The sequence below is a fragment of the Microtus oregoni genome, unplaced genomic scaffold (assembly GCF_018167655.1).
Source record: "Microtus oregoni isolate MIOR12 unplaced genomic scaffold, Mior012 000008F_ref0000371, whole genome shotgun sequence".
NCBI lineage: Eukaryota > Metazoa > Chordata > Mammalia > Rodentia > Cricetidae > Microtus > Microtus oregoni.
Window position 1 is genome coordinate 52,499,390 of NW_024543067.1, and position 18,823 is coordinate 52,518,212.

The window sequence follows — 18,823 nt, forward strand, 5'->3', positions numbered from 1 at the left end:
TCTAAGACCCTGTCACAATCAAGTACAAAATAAGGGCCAGTGCTGTCAGATGGAGGGAGAAAGAGGGCCTCCCTGTAAAAGGGTCTGATGATTCAAATTGCTTTGCCCAGGTCGCTGGAGTCCTTCAGACCTTTCTGCATGCCTGGCCGAGGAGCTAAGGCCCATCCCTGTGTGTTACCTGTGAGTGAAGGTTTATGGAGGGCTGGTTGGGGGAGTAGGGGCCCCCGAGGTCATTCCTGAGCAGGTTATCGCTGTGCATCTTGGTTTTGAGGCAGGTGATATAACGGTTGCAAAAGTCTTTGCAGAGTTCATTGACTTTCTCCAACTCTAGCAGGTGGATCCTCAGGACCTGGATTGCCTTCACCATCTGGGGAGAGGAGGAGGAGCTGTAAGCCAGGTGTCTGCGTCACATCCCCGTCCCTCAAGCCCCTGGCCCCAACCTTGGCAGAGGATTGGTGCCCGTCGTTGCTGGGGCTCCCGTTTCCCACCCACATGGTTTAAACTCACCAGATGAGCTGTTGTTGACTATTACTCGCTTTTAGCCTACTGCTATCACAGCTGTTCTAGGGCAGTTGTGGTCTTCTGAGAACAGCATTGACCTTAGCAATAGAAGTCCAGGTTCAAGCCCCACGTTTGCCGTAGATTGTCTATGTAACCTTGGACAACCTGCTGAAACTCTATGCCCCCCCCCCTTAGTGTCTACTAAATGGGAATGTTACACCCTCTCCAACAACTCCACATGCTGAGATAGCACGGGAGAGGACCATGGCAGCTCTATACAGCTTGAAGTATTAAGCAAAACCAAGAAAGACAGTGGTCAGAGTTTTTTGGAAATGCCCCAGAGGTCAGACATTGTCTATTCTTAAGTTTATATTCCCTGAGCTTCATGTGATATGGGCAGTCTTACTCTGATGATATCTGCTGATGGACTGGATAATTCAGCATGACTTAGCTGGGTGCTGGGGACCAACTGTCTGCTTTCTGTACCCTTTTGGTTACTGCACAAGGGCCTCTTCAAATGGTCATCCCTGATCCTATTATGGCTAGAAGCTACCTTGCATTTGAAGTTTTTTTTTTTCTTTGTTGTCATTATTGTTTCTGTTAGGGTTTGTTTCATTTATTTTATTTCATCAATTTTTTAGACAGGGCTTCATGTAGCCCAGGCTAGTCTCTAACTCATATAGCTAAGGATGACCTTGAACTCATAATCCTCCTGCATCTACCTCCCAAACACAAGGATTACAGGCATGTACCACCAAACTCAGCTTGTTGCTCTAATCGTCATAAGAGGAAAATACATGGAAGGTATTTAAAACACAGGACCAAAAAAAAAAAGTCTTTATTTTATTTTAGGGTAATTGTCTTTATCCAATTACCCTAAAAGAAAAGTTTCTGTTTTTCCCCTCATTTATTTTAAACTTTATTTATATGTGTGCATATCTGCTATGGTGCTCATGTGGAGGTCAGAAGACAATGGTGGGAGTCTGGTCTCTTCTTCCATTATGTGTGTCCCCAAGATCGAGCTTGAGGTTGTCAGGTTTGACAGCAGGTGGGTCAGCTTGCTGGTCGACATGTATATATATTAACCAATCTCCAATAAACTTAACGCATACAATTTTGCTTTCTGGTGTTCCCTTAGCTCATCAAATATGCTTTTCTAAGTTCCAGAATTGTTTTCTCTATCTCTCTTTTGGACTGTGAGCAAAGAGAAGGCAGGGATGACATCTAATTGGCTCACAGCGTTATCTTATTTACATAAAATAAATATTGAATGGATGAGAATTATTTTCAATTGTCACATATGAGTCCATATGTGTGCTTTATTTAACTAGGTCTCTGTTGCTGGGTACTTATAGTACATTCAAATTTTCAGTTTTATTTAGAAAAAAGTTCCACAATGAGGCTAAAGGACAAAGTAGCTCTAACTCAATTATAGAACAATAGAACACTCACTTGCCTAAGCATTCATTAGGCCTTTGGTTTGATCTACACACACACACACACACACACACACACACACCCCAGAGATTATTTTCTAAGCATATAGCTTTGTCTTCCATTTCTGCATTATTTCCTCAGTGTGAATTCCTAAGAGTGACAGGAGAAAAATCTACATACATTGCTATGGATCTTGACAAATAAACTCGAATTGCTTCCCAATAGAGGCTTGTTCAAATGGTGTTAGGATAACCAGACATCCATAAACGAGCAGATTAAAAAAAAAAACCTGAACCTTAATTTAAACTCCACATCTAATACAGAGATTAATTCAAATTGAGCATGGACCTAAATATAAGACCTCCCACTCCCAAAAACCACAAAAAACAAACATTTTTAGAAAAAAGAAAATGGAGTCAGGTGCTGTGGCCCATACCTTTAATCTCACCACTCAGAGACAAAGGCAAGTAGATCACTGAGTTCAAGGCCAATCTATTCTATAGAACAAGTTCCAGGACAGCCAGGGCTACACAGAGAAACCCTGTCTTGAAAAACAAAACAAAAAAGAAAGAAAATAGAAAGTCTTAGTATGTAGGGTTTGGCAAAGAAGTTTTAGACTTGATACCAAAACCATCATCTAGAAATGGAAGATTACGTGCTTGCTAAAATTAAAAATGTTTGTTCTTAGAAAGAACTTGCCAGGCATGGTAGTATAAACCTTTAATCCCAGGACTTTGGAGACAAAGGCAGGAAGATCTCTGTGAGTTCAAGACCAGCCTGACTTACATAGGGAGTTCTGTAATAGCCAGGGCTACATAGAGAAACCCTGTCTAAAAACAAACAAAAACAAAACAAAAAAAAATCATTATCAACCACAACAAAACCTTGTGAAGAAGATGAAAAGACTATGGATTGGGAGAGGATATCTACAGAGCGCATATCCGACAAAGGGCTTGCACCTCCAATGTGTAAAGAACTCTTAAAACTAAATGGCAAAATAACAAGCAACCCAATTAGAACAAGGGCAAAAGGCATGATCAGATGTTCTGCTGAAGAGGATATACAGATGGCAAATAAGCACACGGAAAGATGTTCAATGTCATTAGCCATTAGGGAAATGGCAATTGCAACCTTAGCGAAGTATTTCTGCACACATATGCATAGTTACAGTTAGAAACCGGTGGTATGCGAAGAACTGGACTGTGGCTCTCTTGTGCATTGATGGTGGGAATGTGAGGCCACGTAGTCGCTGCAAACAGTGACTGCACACAGTGGGACAATTCCTCACAAAATGAAGCATGTTTGCTGCATGTTATGAGTGTCTTTAATCCCAGTTGAGAGGCAAAGGCAGGCAGTTCAAGGCCAGCATGGGTTATCTAGTGAATTTTAGATTATCTAGGGCTATATAGTGAGAACCTGTCTCAAAAACAAAAACAAAAATGAACAAACAAAACAAAGCAAAAAAAAAATATCCAAACTAAGCATGCACTTATTATATGACCCAACAGCTTGGGGGCATTTACTCCAAAGAAATAAAAATGTACATTCTCTCTCTCTCTCTCTCTCTCTCTCTCTCTCTCTCTCTCTCTCTCTCACACACACACACACACACACACACACACACACACACTGGACAGCTTTATATCAATATATCAAATGGCCTCAAACTAGAAACAGATGAATGGATGGTACACCCATGTCACAGACTACAGATGAATGAATGACGTGATACATCCTTGTCACAGACTACAGATGAATGGATGACATGGTACATCCATGTCACAGACTACAGATGAATGGATGACATGGTACATCCATGTCACAGGCTACAGATGAATGGATGACATGGTACATCCTTGTCACAGACTACAGATGAATGGATGGGATGGTACATCCATGTCACAGGCTACAGATGAATGGATGACATGGTACATCCATGTCACAGGCTACAGATGAATGGATGACATGGTACATCCATGTCACAGGCTACAGATGAATGGATGGGATGGTACATCCATGTCACAGGCTACAACTTGGCAATAAAAAGGAATTAACTATTAATACACTCAACAACTTGGATGTATCATGGGGAATTATGCTATGAGAGAAAAACCAGTCTTAAAGGGATATATGCTAATAGCACAGTGACATTTGCAGGACATCCTTGAAATGACAAAACTGGAAGACAAAACAGACTAGTCATTGGTGGGATAGAGTGAAGAACCATTCTGTACCTTGACTATAATATGCTTACATGAATCTAGACATGACAAATTCACATAGAATGGCAGACATGTATGCACATACAAGTGAGTGTGTGTAAAATTGACAAAAATCTGAATATGGTTGGTGGCTGTGCTCTGATTAAGCAAAAAGGGAATCAGGACCTCTAATACTAATGCTTACAATTGTCTGCAAATTTATGATTATATAAAAATAAAAAAAATGTAGATGGGATTACTGCCTTTCCTTATCTGCTTATGTTGACATGGATAATGTGTGGGTGATTCTAATGCCAACCTCCTAGTTTTTGGTAGCGTTACGATGGCTGGGAACCAGCTCAGACTATACAAACATGAAACAAGGGGGCTGAGGTTGGTCAATAGTTGGTAAAGCAGCACTTGCCACAAGCTTGAGCTTGATTGCCAGGTCAGGTTTAGAAACACAAAGAAGAAACTGTCTCCCAGAGAACTTTGACTATGATGAGCAAGGACTGAGCTCTGAGCTCAACTAATTCAGGTTTCTACCAAATTGAAATGAAGGGTCAACAGATTGAAGCTTGACACAGGGCTCTTTTACAAGGTCTCATCTTACAGATGCCAACGCCATGAGGCGGAGATTGACGCACAAGGAGCACACCAAGTTAAAGGGGGGAGTGATGATGCTCGGATAAGTAGTTTGGACCGAAGGGAACTTGAGAAAGACGTGTTCGCATCTGCCTTTTCTGCTTGGCTTCAGCCTGGAAAGTCTCACCTTGTGCCTATTAGGATAACCAGCCCAGTGTGCGGTGCACAAGAGATACTGAGGACGGACTGGCAACACTGAAACATGTCTTACTGTATGTCTGCCACTGGTCTAAGTCCATTCTATGCTCTGTCTTATTTATTCTAGCAACCTCCTCTGCAGGCAAGTACTCTTATTGCCCATCCACACTTTAGAGTTGAAGAAAATGAAGTCCACAGACAGGTTTTTGTCCCAGTGGCACACAACTGGTAGGCAATATGAAGCCTTATGGCCTTGCCCCTGAGATCAAATTGCTTCTATGGTCTCTCAGGAGTCAGGTATGTTAAAAATGATGGTAGTATAAAGGGTATGTGGTTCAGGGGTAAGTGGGGGCCTGCAAGGTGAGGGGATTGTGCAAACACACCAGGACCTGTGGTTGCAGCCTCTCTTCTATGCCATCCCTACCACTGGGAGACAACCTTATTGTTTTGGATGGTCTCTATATTCTTTCAATGTGCTGATTACGAAGTTCTTCCTTACACAGAACTCAAATCTTTCTTGTCTTACTGTAAAGGGCTTGCTCAGCCTTATGTAGAACCAAGGACATCAAGTGCCTCCAACAACATAACTTTCTTCATTTAATTTTATCACTGCACTTAGCAAGTCATCTGACTTGAATAAATTGCTCAACTATGTTGAGACAAACCCAATTCTAATATTATCCTTTTTTCTCTTTCCTTTCTTCCCTCTCTCTTCTCATCCTTCCTTCCTTTTCTCTTTCCTTCTTTTTCCTTTTCATCTATTTTTTTTTTCACTTCTCATTAGCTATCTTATTCTGCTTAATTTTTGGAGGAGGGAGTGCAGGGTTTACAATCAGGGCCTCTCACATGCTAAGCAAATGATCTATCACAGCTATGCCCAGCCATAGTCTGCATTTAAAAATCAACATTTTATTTTAAAATAGTCTTATACACACATGTACATGCTTGTATAAATGTATATAAGCATCATCCCCCAAAACATTTAAGCACATAACCAATATGTATTTATTATACAAAAAATGGAAAAACTACAGATAAGTTAAACAGAGTAAAAAGCAAAAATGTATCTATATGCCCTGAATGCTTAACTCAAATGTAGTACATGCACAGTGTGTTTTAACTAGTTCTGGTGTGCAGGGGCCAAAAGCAGTCATATCCTGGGGTCTGATAAAGCACAGATGAAGGATTAGTCTTTTATGGGCTAATAGAATTGGTTTAAAGATTTAAGAAGGCAGAGTAAATCATAATGGTTCTCTGAGGCAATGAATATGTAGGACCTCTTCAATATTAGAGAAATAGATGTGCGGTACGGTGCATGAGGGCGGGGACTGCACGTAAGGCAGAAGGCCTGTGGCATCCAGAGCCCTGCAAACTGCATGTGAGTCCAGGCTCTCTGCTTGTTTTTTTAGTGCCAGTGGACAGGGTCAAGGTTTACACTGAGCCTTAGTCTCCTCATTTGTAAAATACAGGTAAGGGACATCCCTAATTCAGAAGATTTATTCAGGGCTAGCAGGTAAAATGTGAACGTATGTGGTAAATCACAAATAACCAGCTACATTTTTTCCCCTTTTGCTTTCTCATGTAGCCTAAAGTGATCTGGAACTCTCTATATAGCCAAGGATGGTCTTGAACTTCTGGTCCTCATGCCTCTACTTCCCAAGGGCCCAAATACATGTCAAACAAAAAAACAAAACAAAAAACCTTCTTTGAATAATTTCTCATAGTCCGTTAGCTTTCCTACGGCTACCCTATATTGGACTAGTGGAGGAATAATCCCTGGGGTCCCTCTATATTTGCAGTGAATAAAGTATTCGTCATCCTATACCTCTAACTTTTGCTGTTTTGCCTCTAAATATGAATAAAAGGCTGATTCATTAAACTATTTTTTTTTTTTGAGGGTGATGGGGAGTTTCAAGACAGGCTTTCTCTGTGTAACAGTTCTGGCTCTCTTGGAACTTGCTTCATAGACCAGACTGGCCTTAAACTCATAGAGATTAAACGTGTGCCCCACCACCACCTGGCTTATTACTACTCCAAATCCTTCAGCACATTAACAATGCCCTTTAATTTATTTTTTAAAAAGACTTTGAGCCGAGCGGTGGTGGCGCACGCCTTTAATTCCAGCACTCGGGAGGCAGAGGCAGGTGGATCTTTGTGAGTTCGAGACCAGCCTGGTCTACAATGGCTAGTTCCAGGACAGGCTCCAAAACCATGGAGAAACCCTGTCTCGAAAAACCAAAAAAAAAAAAAAAAAAAAAAAAAAAAAAAAAAAGACTTTGCTTATTTTTGACTATTTGTGTACGTGTGTGCCAGTGTAAGCGTTTGGACAAGTGAGTGCAGGTGCCTCCAGAGACCAAAAGAGGATGCTGGATCCCCAGCAGATGGAACTACAAATGGCTATGAGCTGCATAGTGGAGGTGCTGGAGCTGAACTCTAGCCCTCTAGAAGAGCAGTGAGCGCCCTTAACTGCTGAGTCATCTCTCCAGCTGGAATGCCACTTAATTTAATACTACCATTATGGGTGATGGATGTGTCCTTCATTCCAGTTTCTCAGGTTTTATTCTGTCAGCTTCTATTTCCTCTTTCTGTTCCAAAATAAGAATTCTGCCTCCTTTGAAGAAGACCCCTTCAAAATATCAAATCAAGATGCTATTCTCTTCTGTAGTATTCTGGTATTTTCATGCGTCCCACAGGCCCAGGAAAGTACCCAAGACAAGACAACCTCTTTTCTATAAAGTCACATACTGTGATGTCCTGAATTTATTATTTGTTACCTGGGCATTTTGGAGAAGTGACTTAAGCTTTATGCAACTTAGGTTAATAAAAATATCTACACTTGAACATTGTTGCGAACTTTGAATAAGATTATGTTTGCAAATGTTACTGGCATGTATCATAGGTGTTTAATAATGTCTAGTCTTTGTCCTGATGCCCCTCAACCACCACACGTAGCTTCAAGTTCTTTTCTAAATGGCTGCCTCTCTTGTAGGTCTTGGCCTCTTCATTTTATGATAGTAACTCCTCGTCTCTCAAAACATTTGTATACACAACAGTTTACAATTTGCAAAAGGCTTCTCTCTCCATTATCTTATTTTGAGTCTCTACACCCCAGGGATGCAGGCAAGATTCTCTGTCACTCTGCTAGAGATAAAGGAACAGAGGCTCGGAGATAAGATAGTCTGCTCCCTTTCTTGCCTTGGGGGCAAACTCCTTCCACTTTCTCCTTCTGCAAATTGGGAAGGTGGGTGCTCACGTAGGGAAGAAGATGTTTATAAGCCTGCATTCCTAAATTGTGAGCTGACATTTCCCATGGGTCACTGGAGCAGACAGAGCTAAACGCAAATGAAGAATTTTTCCCGACCGGGACACTTTGGCTTGGCCATTTGGGAGTGTAGGGTCACTAGGGTGAAAAGGGGAATACGGAAAAAAGGTGAACGCCAGGGCTGGAGGACTCTCAGACAAGTGGATATTTTGTGGAAGCTGTCATGCATGGCAAGTTAAATCACATTTGAGTCATGACTGGCATCTTCACCTGCATGGCATCAGAATTTAGAGAAGCAGTTGGGGGCTGGAGGGCACAGCCTGGGCTTCTCAAGTTAGAGGAACTTTCTACAAGCTCAACTATGTAACTTCGTGGCTACAGGACACTCGTTCGTGGGTTTCTCTCTCCACTGAATGGGGATAATAGCTGCTCTCTGCCAGGCTCGTGTGGAGACATCAAGGAGGTGGTTTTGGAAACTCAGAGGTTTCTGTCTTCCCCACGGAGGCCTTGAACAATTCTTAATCTCTGTACTGTAGTTTCCTCTGCTATAAAATAAGTTAATAGCGATTCGCTGATCTCGGGGTGGAACTTGGTGGCAGAGTGCTTGCCGAGCACACACAAGGTCTTGCATTTAACCTCCAACTCCACAAAACAAACAGAGAGTGACTATGTTTTCCTGAGAACGGAATGAGATGTGACTGGGAAAATAACAACAAAACAAACAAACACAAACAAAAAACAACTAAAGGAAGACCTGGCTCTTCTAGAAACGTCAGAAGACATTAGCACTCCCTCCCTCTCTCTCTCCCCGTGTGTGTGTGTGTGTGTGTGTGTGCATGTGTGTGTGTGTGCGTGCGTGTGCATGTGCGTGTGTGTGTGCGTGTGTGTGTGCATGTGCATGTATGTGTGCGTGTGTGTGCATGTGTGTGCGTGTGTGTGCGTGTGTGTGTGCGTGCGTGCGTGTGTGTGTGCATGTGTATGTGTGTGCGTGCGTGTGTGTGTGTGCGCGTGTGTGTGTGTGTGTAATACCTGAGAGTGGAGCTGCGTTTCATGGCTCAGTTCTCTTTTCTATTTTGCCCAGAGTTGCATGATCCTGTGTGTTATTTCACTTCTTAAAAAGAGGATGATGAGACTGGGGAGACGGCTCCTTTGGTAAAGTTCTCACTGTACAAGTGTCAGGACTTGAGTTCTAGTCCCAGCACTCACATAGAAATGACAGACGTGGCGGCCTGTGCACACATACACACGTATTCCCAGTGCTGGGAGGCCAGAGACAGGCGTCTCCCTGGGACTTCTTGGATATCCAGTGAGGGAGAATAAGTGAGCTTCATGCCGTACCAGTGAGAAAGACTCTCTCTCTCTCTCTCCCTCTCTCTCTCTCTCTCTCTCTCTCACACACACATACACACACACACACACACATACACACACACACACACACACACACACACACGAGGCGGGGGGAGAAAGAGAGAAAAGAGTGTTCTGAGGATTGAACCAACTGCCTCCAGCAAATGGGCATAATATTGTTAATATTAATATTAAGCTTTGTGGGTTTGGAATGGAGATTATATAAGATAATAGATGCAAATAGTTTAGGATAGCACCTGGTACCTGTAAGTGCTCTATATAGATGTTAATTATTATCATGGTTGATATTCTATTTCCTTTCCTTTCCCTGGTGGCTGTGAGGTTTGCAGGTCCCTTCTAGGCAGAGAGCCTGGACTGAAGGCTGAGGTGAGTGACTTTCAGATCAGGTTTGGATGAGGTCTCTGTGGGCCCACAGCTCTGGGCTGGCCCCTTCACGAGTCTCCTCACTCCTAGATTCCGGCCTCCAGGCCTGCCACTTCAGAGTGGGCCCAGGGGCCTGGGAGGCCCCATTTTGGAACTGGCTTTGCGGTCAGGCAGCCATAATCTGTCCCTGGAGCCACACCAGAGCCTCATTAAAACGTGCCCCATAAATGTTAAAAAATTTACACATAAAAAAATTCCATGCATGAAACTGAAACCGTACGTTTTACAGCCTTAGTTTGAAATCTTGCATAATATATAAAACCTTGGCCTTGCACCGGGGGCCCGTAAATCAGGTTTTATAAAACAAAAAGCTTTTACCTTTCAAAGGGGTTTGGGGAACTTGCAAATTTTACAAACTTTACCAAGTGCCAGTCAGAGGCTGCTGGGCCCAAGGAGTGGGTCGGATCTGGAGGCCAGGTAAGAAAGAAACCCGGTGTAGAAATTGTAGTCGATCCCAGAGGACTCACGGGGATTCCGGATTAACCACCTGGGAGTGGAAAGCCGCCCCCATGGCACCGAAATGGACGAAGGGAAGGTCCTAGTGGGGGCTCCAGGGAGAGATATTATTGGTGTCATTCTCTTATTTGCGAGCAAGGGCTTTACTGTCACCAGGGAGGGGCGGAGTGCCAGTGGGAGGAGTACAGACTCAGTACTCTCAGGCCAGGGCTCTCCTTCGTGGACGTGAGGATCGCTTTGTAGAAAAAACGTGGGAGTGAACTCCTTTCTGAGGTTGCCTTTCTAAACCCCAGTTTTTTGTAATTACGTTTTTCTCCCAGTAGAGGCGCTGTGGAGCGGCGGCCTTACAGGATTCCCTCCCTCTGTGTCTGGGATCCTCTCAGATATTTGGGGCAGCTCTAGGAGAGCTGACTCAGCTGTTTCCATGGAGATTTGTCTGGAAAAGCGGCTCTGGGAGACTGTGAGGAGCAGGGGAGGGTGAGACAGGCGAACAGCTCCGGGAAGGGAAGGAAGAACAGTTAGGGTCTGTCCAAGAGGTGGAGAAAGCAGAGAAGGGTCAGGGAGAGGCTGGAGGAGGGTGTTGGGAGAGAACCTTCTGTAGGGCAAAGATTTGGGGGATCCGAGTGCCCTCCTGACAATCCTATCTATGAAAGTCAATATTCAAGGGCAAAGGAAAGCTGCCCTCACACACACATATATAAAAAATAAATCTCTCAATTATCTCAGCTCATTTGCTTGGGGTCCCTCATTTTATGTCCCTGCTCGGCTGCGCAGTATATCTGTCCGGAGAAAGAGTTACAGTCCGTTGGGCTACGTGTGCGGGGTTGTAAAAAATACAGATGCTAGATTAACTGGCTGTGGCACTCGGCAGCTGATTGAGCTGGTAATAACGGAATCTGACCTTTTTCTAATTTCTAATTATGTGCATCTCGGCTGTGCTGGAGACACGATTCTTGTCCTAATGATGGCTCCTGTGCTTGGCCTCTGCCTCTCCTCCTTTTGACACGGGGCTAGGAACCAGCGGCAAAGGGCACTGCTGGATTTCACCCTATCCTACACCGAAAGTTTCAGGATCCAGACCATACCGTGTCTTCGACAGCCAGGATACAGAAAGGCTGAGGATCTGAAACACTACCACAGTGAGATTAATTTTCAGAAGCAAAGCATTTTTAAAGGCCAAGCCTATGAGCCATTCATTAATTTCTTACAGTCACGTGAGCTAGGGGCAGTTAGCTGTAGAGATGAGGAAACTGAGCTTCAAAGGACTTCAGCCACCAAGATCATACAGACAATGCTGATGCTAGGCTCATTACATGTGTGTGTGGGCACACATTTGCAGTGGGCCCAAGTCTACCCCGATTTTGAGAAAGAGTTGTCTCTTGACTCCATAGCAGCCTGAAGCCCGATTCTGAGGAATTCCTTTCCAAACTGCAGAATCTTCTGATTCCCACTAGCTGAGGAGCAGGGCAGGGCTGAGCCAGCCTTGCCCGCACAGTCCAGCTGGAGGATCAGCACAGTGGAAGCTTTCCTAGACTCTAAGAGGCTGTAGCCAGGGTTCACTGCCTGTTAGGGGAGAGGGAGGGCCAGGGATGAGCAGAGGTAGATTTGGGGTTCTCAATGCCTCCACTAATATTCCTGGTGATCAGTAAGTACTTCTCCCATGTCCGAGGTCGGCCCCCATGCTTAAATCATCACAGCACCCCCAAATCCCAAGCCAGACAGGGTTCTCCTGGTGGCAGCTATCTCAGGCTCCGAAGACGGAAAGAAGCAGTGGTGTGAAGAATTCATGCTCCCAAATAATACCGAAGTCATTCACCTGGTCAGTATATGTACTAAGTGTGGGCGTAGGTGTCCACAAGTGCAGTCGTGCATACGTGTGCCCGGGAGACAAGCATGCACTTTTACTTTCTTTTTGTAGCCGCTTTAGCTTCCGGATTCTCTTCTTTTGGGAGGAGTGGATAACAGCTGAACTCTGGGTAGAAGGGGTTAGCACTACCACCAATCAGTGCGTGCGTGCGTGTCTGCCTGCCTACGTGCGTGCATGCATGTGTTGGAGGACGGATTTGCAGAGTTTCCAAATTCACTGTGATAATCTGGACAGTTCACAAACACTAACAACTCAGGTCCTGTGAGGCCATGGTGGCTCACACCTGTAATTCCAGCACTTGGGAGGTGAGACAGCTGGAGCTCTGTGAGTTTAAGGCCAGCCTGGTCTGCAAAGGAAGTTCCAGAACAGGGCTGAGACATAGAGAAACCCTGTCATGAAAAACCCAAACCAACTAGCCAAACAAGCAAAACAAAAAACAAAACATCAGGTCCTGAGGTTATTACTTCCAGGAACCACTTGACATGATGGAGAGCACACTGGCTCTCAGCACACCCCATGATGGATGAGCACATTGACTCTCCAGCCCACTTCTTCCATAAAACTCCCAGGCTAGATGAGAACTTCAGATTCCAACCAACCTGGGAGCCACGGACACTAATGATGGCAGTTGCCTTGGAAATATAAAATGCAGAGTCACAGGATCCCTTTGTATCAGCAGAATCACAGTTCCCTAGTGCAGCCCAGGAACTTGTATTTTACAGGATGTCGTGATTATCTGAGTGGCAAACTATTTGGGAGCATGATCTACTGTGTCCAGTAAGACCAGGTCTTTCCCTGTGTGGACAAGCTCGAACATGCCGCTTACCTTCCTTCATACATCTGCCTCCTTTGCCACGGCTGCCAGGCCTCCATGCAGACTCCGGATAACTACCTTTGGTGTTCTAGCTGCCAGTCCCCCCACTTTCCATTTGTTTGAACTGTAAGGCAGCAGGGGTCAGATGCTGGCACCACATAGGTAGAGGCAGAGAAAGCTTGCTGCTAGAATCTTCGTTAAAAATGCTCTGAACTGATTCTCAACCATGAAACAGTGTGCAAAGTGTGGGTTCCACAATGGGCACTCACAACTTTCTGTTGGATTAGTGAATGAAAGGAGCATGTTTAGGAGATTTGGGATGGGATCAGAGCACTAGAAGACTTCAGCCAGAATGTAAGGTAGAGGGTCTTTACCAGATTGTCCAGTTCCGGGTCATCGCTGAAGAAGGGTTTATGTTCCTGCTCCTGCTGGTGGACAAAGTTCTCGATGTCCACGTCAAAGCTGGCGGAGGTGATGCACTCAGAGCCCTGGGTGGCCTGTTCACATTTCTCAAACAGCAGCGTCAGAAGCGGGAAAAGAGGGTGCCTGTGGGGACATTAAGAGCTCACACATGCGCACAGAGAGACCAGGCTGCTGCTGGGGCCCCCTTTCCAGCAGTTCTATCACTCCTTTTCCCAGGGTCCAACTCCTTGAGAATGTCCCCGGTTCCCAAGGTCTGCCAAGGTGGCAATATTTTGTTTTCTGGCATGGAGAACCCACTTCTTGGGCCTCCGAGGGCTCCTACCTTTCCCCTTTGGTCAGATAAACTGCATGGAGAGGTTATAACTCTTCAAAGATATTGGTGTCCATTTCAGACTCAGTGCCATTGCAGGAAGGAAATGTGGAAACTATCTAGAGAGTTCTTGGGTGAGGATGTTAGCACTAAGTGGCATGCAAGCAAAGATTCATAGCACCATTTAGGTTAAGTACTTCATCTTGCATATGCCCATTATAGAAACACACACACACACACACACACACACACACACACACACACACACACAGAGTCTGAAGCCAGCCGAGGGTAACAGATGTGTATAAATGGTTGTGTGTTTGCAAGTGTACACTGGGTGAAATATATGAGCCCCCAAACTCATCCACATATGCCCATGTCTGTTGGCAGACTCAGTTTCGTCAAATATTCCAGTTGCATTTGTAAAATTTGCCTGCACTTCCATCACCAAATCCTTAGCATGGCTGTAATTAAATCATTATTTGTATCATTCTATGCTTTTCTCCAGGACAGTCTCTGTGTAAATGATTGTTGTATCTAAGAATCTTGCCATGTATACTCATAGAAGGCACTTAATAAATCGCTCAAGACGGAATCAATGAATAAATTGTGTGTGTGTGTTTCTAAGGTAAGTTTATATGAGCATAAATGTTTAATCAGATGGGTCTGTGGGTCTTAGTGTAGAGATAATCACCTCCTAGAAGCTTCCTTGACTACCCACTGTCTCCATCTCTCTCTCTCCCAAACCTCTGAGTTTTTGTTTCATTTGCCTACTTACCTAGACAGTAATCAGGAATCAAACCTATCCATTCACTCCTGAACATCCAGAGTGTGGCAGAAGTATATGAATCCTCACAAACACTTGTGGAACACAGATGTTGTATGTTTGCATGCTTATTTGCAGACATAACCACACATCGCACTTACTTCTGCACCACATACTCCCATGTGTGCCTAGGCTGTTGACTCTGGCATGGAGAGAGCCCCAATCCCTTCCCCTGTTCTAAGAAAGCATCTGCACACCTTGAATCTTTCTCCTCAGGCTCCTGAGACCACAACATCTGCTTCTTTATTTTCTATTCAGCACTGTTTCGTGGGAGAGGAAGGAGAGGAACCTGTGCTGGATCTGCCCACTGGTCCTCTGCCACAGGGGTAGCCCGGCTAGCACTTTCCTACAGAACTTTCTGCAGTGAAGCAAACGGTCTTCCATTTGCTCCATCTAACACAGGAACCACTAGCCACTCGAGGCCAATGAGCACTTGAAATACGGCCAGTGCGACTAAGATGATGAATCTTTAATTTTATTGAATTTTAATTAATTCAAGTTTAAATAGTCACATGTGGCTAATGACAACCATATTGGGGAACATAGTATAAGTCCTGAGGAGACTAGACACTGGAAGCAGAACCGAGCCTCTAGCCAGCACAGTATGTTCAATATCACTGAGTGGGCTGAGGGAAGCCCTGATGTCTGTCCCACCCCAGAACCCCAGACAGGAGTGCTTAGCCTCATAAAATCATACTTGCCCAGCCTCACTCTCTCCACTTAAGTGTAGGAGGGGTGGGAGGATAAAGGGAGATCTATTCCCACTTAAGATGACCATCTGATCTGTGTTTAGAGAAGCTGGTGTATAAACTACTGGGCCCCCAGGCTGTATACTGGGCTTGGAGTATGCAAGAAAGAGGACCAATATTTAAGGTTCACTCTCAGCCATCCCAGAATTGCCAGGAGCTCTAATGCACCCAGCAAGGAGATGACAGGGAAAAACAATGGGGTGAATTTAGCTCCCCGGCTGAAGACAAAGAGAACACGAGGTGAAGGGGTTAAACTCCAGTATAAGTCTTCATTTGCAGCCTCCAATACTGCAGCATATTATAGTCTAATCTAACCTGATCCCAGTTTAATGCAAGATTCTCTTGGCCCTGAGTGGAATACCAAAGAAAGCCTCAGTGGCTGTAATTTAAGCAGAGCCCTGCAGTGGTTTAGCTGAGGGCCATGAAAGGCAAATTCCAGACGGTGTTATGAATTATTGCGCCTTATGAACCTTCCTACTCTCAACAGATGCCTGCTGCCATTTAAACAGCCACTAGATCAATTAGGAATGAAAGGCACAAATCGACTCTGTACAAGGGCACTAAATTACCAGGAACTAATAATCCGAAGCATCGTGCCAGGTGGTGGGGGTGCAGCCCATGCCCCAACCCACAGCAGCCATGCGGTCACTGCATATTCCTTCCTCACTGGCTGGAGGGAGGGTGGGCAGCTGCCAAATGGAGAGAGTGTGTGCGTGCGTGTGTGCGTGTGTGTGTATGCACGTGTGTGGACTGGGAGTTGAGTGCAGGCTCTCTGTAGAGCAAGTGTTTGTACTATGTCAGCATGTGTGTTTCACTGTGTGTGCATGTGATTTTGCGTTCATGTAGTACATATGCACATAGGGTTGTGTACATGCAGCTGGGGGCTTGACTTTGTATGTCACAAGTGTAGTATATGCCTTACCTGTACGTAATTCACGTGCAGAGTTGTGTTTTCTGCATACACAGCATAAGTGGCATGTGGGGTGGGAGGGTGGGGCCTGCTGGGATTCAGTGCCCCAGCTACAAGCACAGGTTTCCTCTGCTCCTACTCTTGCCTCTGCAGAGTAGCGCAAGCAGCTTTCTTTAGAATGGTCAGGGAGGGCCTCTCTGAGGAAGTGACATTTAAGTTAAGCCTGGAATGATGAGGGGCAACCATGCGAAGAGCTGAGGGAGAGGTGTTTTCAGCAGGGAGAAGGAAGGCAAGGAGCTCTGAGGTGGGTGATGCAGTCAGGTGTGATAGTGTGATGGGGGCAGAGAGGAGAGGAAACCACAGAGCTAACACGGCTCAGGTGTCAGGCTCTGAGATGCTTAGTAGGCCCAGGCCAGAGCCACAGGGCCACAGAGCCGGGCTTGCAGGGGTGGGGATGGGGCAGAAGGCAGTGGCGTCCAGCATAATGAGGAACCACATCCTGCTCTTTTGCAGAGTGGCCGTGTGACACTTGCACGTGTCAGTCTCCCTAGAGACACACGTGTGGGACTTTTTGTTTCGTTTGATAGTATTTTCTTTCCTTCTTTCATTTCATTTATTTGTTTGTTCGTTCGTTCATTTGCTTGCTCGTTCTTTCGTTTGAGGTCAGAGGACAACTCGCAGGAGCTGACTCTCTCCATCTACTTTGTGGAACCCTGGGGCTTGAACTCCGGTCGCCAGGCTTGTCAGTAAATGCCTTAACTCATTGAGCCATCTTGCTGGGCCACATTTTGGGGGTATTTTTCTTTTTATTTTGGTTAAGGTCCATGGGATTGTCCTGGCCTCCTGCTCTTGACCAGAGCTGGGGAGCTGAGCAGCACTGTCAGCACCCCAAACCTCCCTTCTCTTATCCCACCAGGCTCCTGTGACTGTCTCATCCCATGAACACAGGAGCCCATCCTCAGGAGCCATGCCAGGCTAACGGGGTTACCCTTGGATCCCATGTGCTCTCCTAGATCACTCAGTGAACTAGTCCCCTACTTGCATGGGGATGGTTAGACAACATTACCTCCAGGACCAGTCCAAGCAACCATTGGCCCTGATGGGTATTAGGACTGCAGTCGTGGCTTTGGGCTTCCCTAAGGCTGTCCCCAGGGAAGTTACAGGTGAGCCCACTGTCCCTTCTGCATTTGTCCATCATGTGTCTGCCTAAGCTTTGTACTATATTTCCTAAGCTATTCTTCCTGATCCTCAGGTAAGTGGAGAAGTCACAGCCCCTGTTGGGCCCCATTGAGGGGTCCTCCTCAGCAGCTTCTGCTTCAGGCTTAGAGGACAACTTTAATATGGAAGGGAGCTGACATCTAAGCAACCAGGGATGAAAATGGCCCTGGGGATGGAATAAGGGGAAGAATTTCCTAATGTATATATATGACCTTGGCTTCTAGCATGTCAGTTTGTCCAGCTAAGATGTTTGCTTTTTGGTGCTGGCAATCAAACTTAGAGTCTCATGCATAGCAGACGAGTGATTTGCTACTGAGCTGCACACCCAGCTCAAAAACACAGGTTTTAAGGAGCCTTCCCTTCTGCTGTCCAGGTCCGTGTACCCCTGGACCAAACCCTTTAGAAGCTTGAAACACGAGGGTGGGGACTTAGTCCCCGGGGTCTGGAAGACGAACAAGATATGAGAGATGGTCATTAGACTTTATTTCCAAAGAGCAGAGGACATTTGACCTCCACAGGAGCTCACCTTCTCCCTCCCCACCCCTTCCCAAGTCGGCTCCCCACAGGCCACCTCCCTCCTGACCGCCCCCTTCCACCCCAATCTCCCTTAAGCCGTTCAAAATTTGGAGGAAATAAATCTCACTGCACTAATTCAGTGAGAGTTTGAGCCTCGTCAGTGCAGAACAAATAAAAGGAGTGAACCGGCATGACATTTTACTGCAGAAGAGAGGTCGTTTCCAGCCACTAATAAAAAGGATTTGACACAGACTAATAAAGAGAAATGAATTTCTCTAATGGCCTAATTTAGCACATTCAGCACTGTGCCTCCGCCTGGGTGCTGGGAGCATGGACAGAGGCAGGAGGGTGGGAGAGACAAGGCTGGTCCCTGGGAGAGGGGAAGAAGGGATGATCTTAAATAACATTTTATTATTTCTTTTCTCTGTTCCGTGCCCCCGGCCCCACCCCCACCCTCATCACCTCTCCCCAGGAGCATCCGAACTCAAATCAAGCCCAAGGTATGCAGTTCCTGTTAACGATCCAAAGAAATAAAGAAGCTCTCTCCATAGGATTGCAGCCTTGTGCGAGCTTAAGAAGGTGATTAAACCGGATGTGTTGATTTCTACAGGGGTTTAAGTCATCGTTTGGTTTAATTACTTCTGACACGTCTGCCTTCCTGTTTTCTACATCACCCAACTACGCTGGTCAAGAGCGCCCAGTGGGGGGTTAGGTGGGTGGGACTGCTCTCCCCAGGGAGATCAGACAAGGACCGTG

General features: G+C 45.4%; 1 protein-coding gene across 3 annotated transcripts in view; it reads right to left on the minus strand.

Annotated features, from left to right (window-relative positions):
• Pknox2 (PBX/knotted 1 homeobox 2) overlaps positions 1-18,823 on the minus strand; it is a 271,709-nt gene that overhangs the window by 34,852 nt on the left and 218,034 nt on the right. For all 3 annotated transcript variants that reach the window (XM_041657711.1, XM_041657712.1, XM_041657710.1), the window contains 2 exons: positions 13,490-13,661; positions 179-367 (listed from right to left, as the gene is read on the minus strand). In XM_041657711.1, the coding sequence (XP_041513645.1) occupies positions 179-367; positions 13,490-13,661 (361 nt within the window). The remainder of the gene's footprint in view (positions 1-178; positions 368-13,489; positions 13,662-18,823) is intronic.